General features: G+C 48.0%; 1 protein-coding gene across 1 annotated transcript in view; it reads right to left on the bottom strand.

Annotated features, from left to right (window-relative positions):
• Positions 1 to 2,500, bottom strand: part of aars2 (alanyl-tRNA synthetase 2, mitochondrial (putative)) — a 45,936-nt gene that overhangs the window by 36,116 nt on the left and 7,320 nt on the right. The window contains exons 3-4 of the mRNA XM_028596831.1: positions 746 to 934; positions 524 to 669 (exon numbers count right to left, since the gene is read on the bottom strand). Of these exons, the coding sequence (XP_028452632.1) occupies positions 524 to 669; positions 746 to 934 (335 nt within the window). The remainder of the gene's footprint in view (positions 1 to 523; positions 670 to 745; positions 935 to 2,500) is intronic.

Genomic DNA, 2,500 nt, shown 5'->3' with positions numbered 1-2,500 from the left:
GTCTCCTCATCTATAACTAACGTACCTGATCTCCAGCCAGCTGTGTCTCCTCATCTATAACTAACGTACCCGATCTCCAGCCAGATGTGTCTCCTCATCTATAACTAACGTACCCGATCTCCAGCCAGATGTGTCTCCTCATCTATAACTGACGTACCCGATCTCCAGCCAGATGTGTCTCCTCATCTATAACTAACGTACCCGATCTCCAGCTAGATGTGGAGAGTCTCCTCATCTATAACTGACGTACCTGATCTCCAGCCAGCTGTGTCTCCTCATCTATAACTAACGTACCCGATCTCCAGCCAGATGTGGCGAGTCTCCTCATCTATAACTAACGTACCCGATCTCCAGCCAGATGTGGCGAGTCTCCTCATCTATAACTAACATACCTGATCTCCAGCCAGATGTGGTGAGTCTATAACTAACGTACCCGATCTCCAGCCAGATGTGGCGAGTCTATAACTAACGTACCCGATCTCCAGCCAGATGTGGCGAGTCTCCTCATCTATAACTAACGTACCCGATCTCCAGCCAGATGTGGCGAGTCTCCTCATCGGGGGGTAAACCGGCTGCAGCGTCTCCACCAAAGTAGGACACGTACAGTCTGTCTGCAGGTATCCCATAATGCTCAGTGAGGAGGCTCCACGCCATGCAGCACGCTTCCTCCTGCCACACAAAACACTCCGTTACCCTGGAAACAGGAGGCCCCCCGCCCCCCCTACAGACAGGAAGCCCCCCCTACCTTGAAGTAGTCTCCGAAGGACCAGTTCCCCAGCATCTCGAAGAAGGTGTGGTGGTGGAGGTCCCGGCCCACGTCCTCCAGGTCGTTGTGTTTGCCGCCGGCGCGGACACACTTCTGGCTGTTGACCACGCGGCGGTAGGACGCCATCTCGCTGCGGGGGTCCGCCGTCCCCAGGAAGACGGGCTTAAACTGGGACACAGCGGGGGACACCCTGAGCTTTGATTTGGTTAGAATCTGCAGAAGGTTCTGCAGCTGCTGCTGATATACAACTTTAATATCTGATAGATATCTGGAGGTGAAACATGATGACAGCTGATTCTCTTTCCTTCAGCTGGCTGGTTGTCCAGCAGGGGGCGCTAGAGTCACACAGCACATAAGTTGATGTCTCCCCCTACGTACAGGGGGAGAAAGGAAGCGCTGCAGGAAACACCCGTTACCGTCCGAGTCCACGTTGGTGGTTTAACAACAGACCCTCCTCCACAGCTCTGAAGAATTCATCTGAGTTTCTCTTCTTCACATGAAGAACAGCTAAATAACGGAATATCCACCGGACATTGGTGCATACAAGTTATCCCAATGCAGGAAATTAAGTAGTTGACACTGAAAATAACCCTGGGGGAGGACAGCCGGACCCCCTCCCCCAAAGATGATTCTGGTCCATATATATAGGCCAAAATATTTATCTACAGTACAGTATACCCACTACAATACATTAGACCTGTGGTTCCCAACCTTTTTTCCTTGGCGCCCCCCCTACTTATGTCTAAGAAAAGCTGAGCCCCCGCCGAAACTGAAGTGGAGGTAACTCTCCAGATAGAGCCTTACTTTCTTTTTTGAAACCGAGGAGTTTTGAGCACTATTACGTTTCATTCATAAAATAGTGATGCCGTGGCGGCAGGAAAGACGAGGATGCAACAGAATCTATAGTTTTCATACAGACTTTTGTATAAATTATATATTCTAGTGTATTATCATAATTTGTTGAACATGTGCAAATATTTTTTTTTTTACCTCAACCTCAAACCAGATAAAGACGTGCGCCCCCCCGTGATCTTTGCCGCCCCCCCCTGGGGGTGCCCGGACCCCAGGTTGGGAACCAGTGCATTAGACTACACCAGTGGTTGCATCACGTAACAGAGAAGCTGGTACTTTGGGTCTCAGCAGCTGTAAACGTTAACAACACCAAGCTAACTGAGGCTAGTTATAAAGAATGTAAAGGTGTCAAAGTTGATTCAATATGAACAGTTAGCAGGTTAACAGCAGCAGTACAAGAAGTTATACTTCAGTACAGTACTTGAGTAACGATAAAGATATATATATTAGGGCTGTCACAATTAACGCGTTCATTTTTAAATATTTAACTCGTTAAAAACAATTTACGGAATTAACAAAGCTGTGTTTGTTTACTTCATGTGACGGCTGACCTATGACATGGTGCCACCCACCAAACCGTAGACGACGTGTGGTGCTAAAACGTTAGCTAGCCATCCTGGATCAAGATGGATAGGGAGGGAGTTTAGATGGACAATTTCACTTTAAAAAGTTACCCGACGGATCTTTGGAGAGAACAAAAGTAATCTGCGCCCTGCTACCCTAACTAAATCTACAGGGTTTCGGCAATCTACATTACACGAGTGTGGTACTCGCGGCCGAATAACGAAGCCTGTAAGTGAGAAGCTAACTAATGTTTTGGCTAACTGGATAGCTAAAAACTGCCGCCCAATTAGCATAGAAGACGATGGACTGAGAGAAGTT

This window comes from Perca flavescens, chromosome 2 (assembly GCF_004354835.1).
Source record: "Perca flavescens isolate YP-PL-M2 chromosome 2, PFLA_1.0, whole genome shotgun sequence".
Classification (NCBI taxonomy): Eukaryota; Metazoa; Chordata; class Actinopteri; order Perciformes; family Percidae; genus Perca; species Perca flavescens.
The sequence above is the reverse complement of the archived record's forward strand: the minus strand, read 5'-3'. Positions and strand labels throughout refer to the sequence as shown.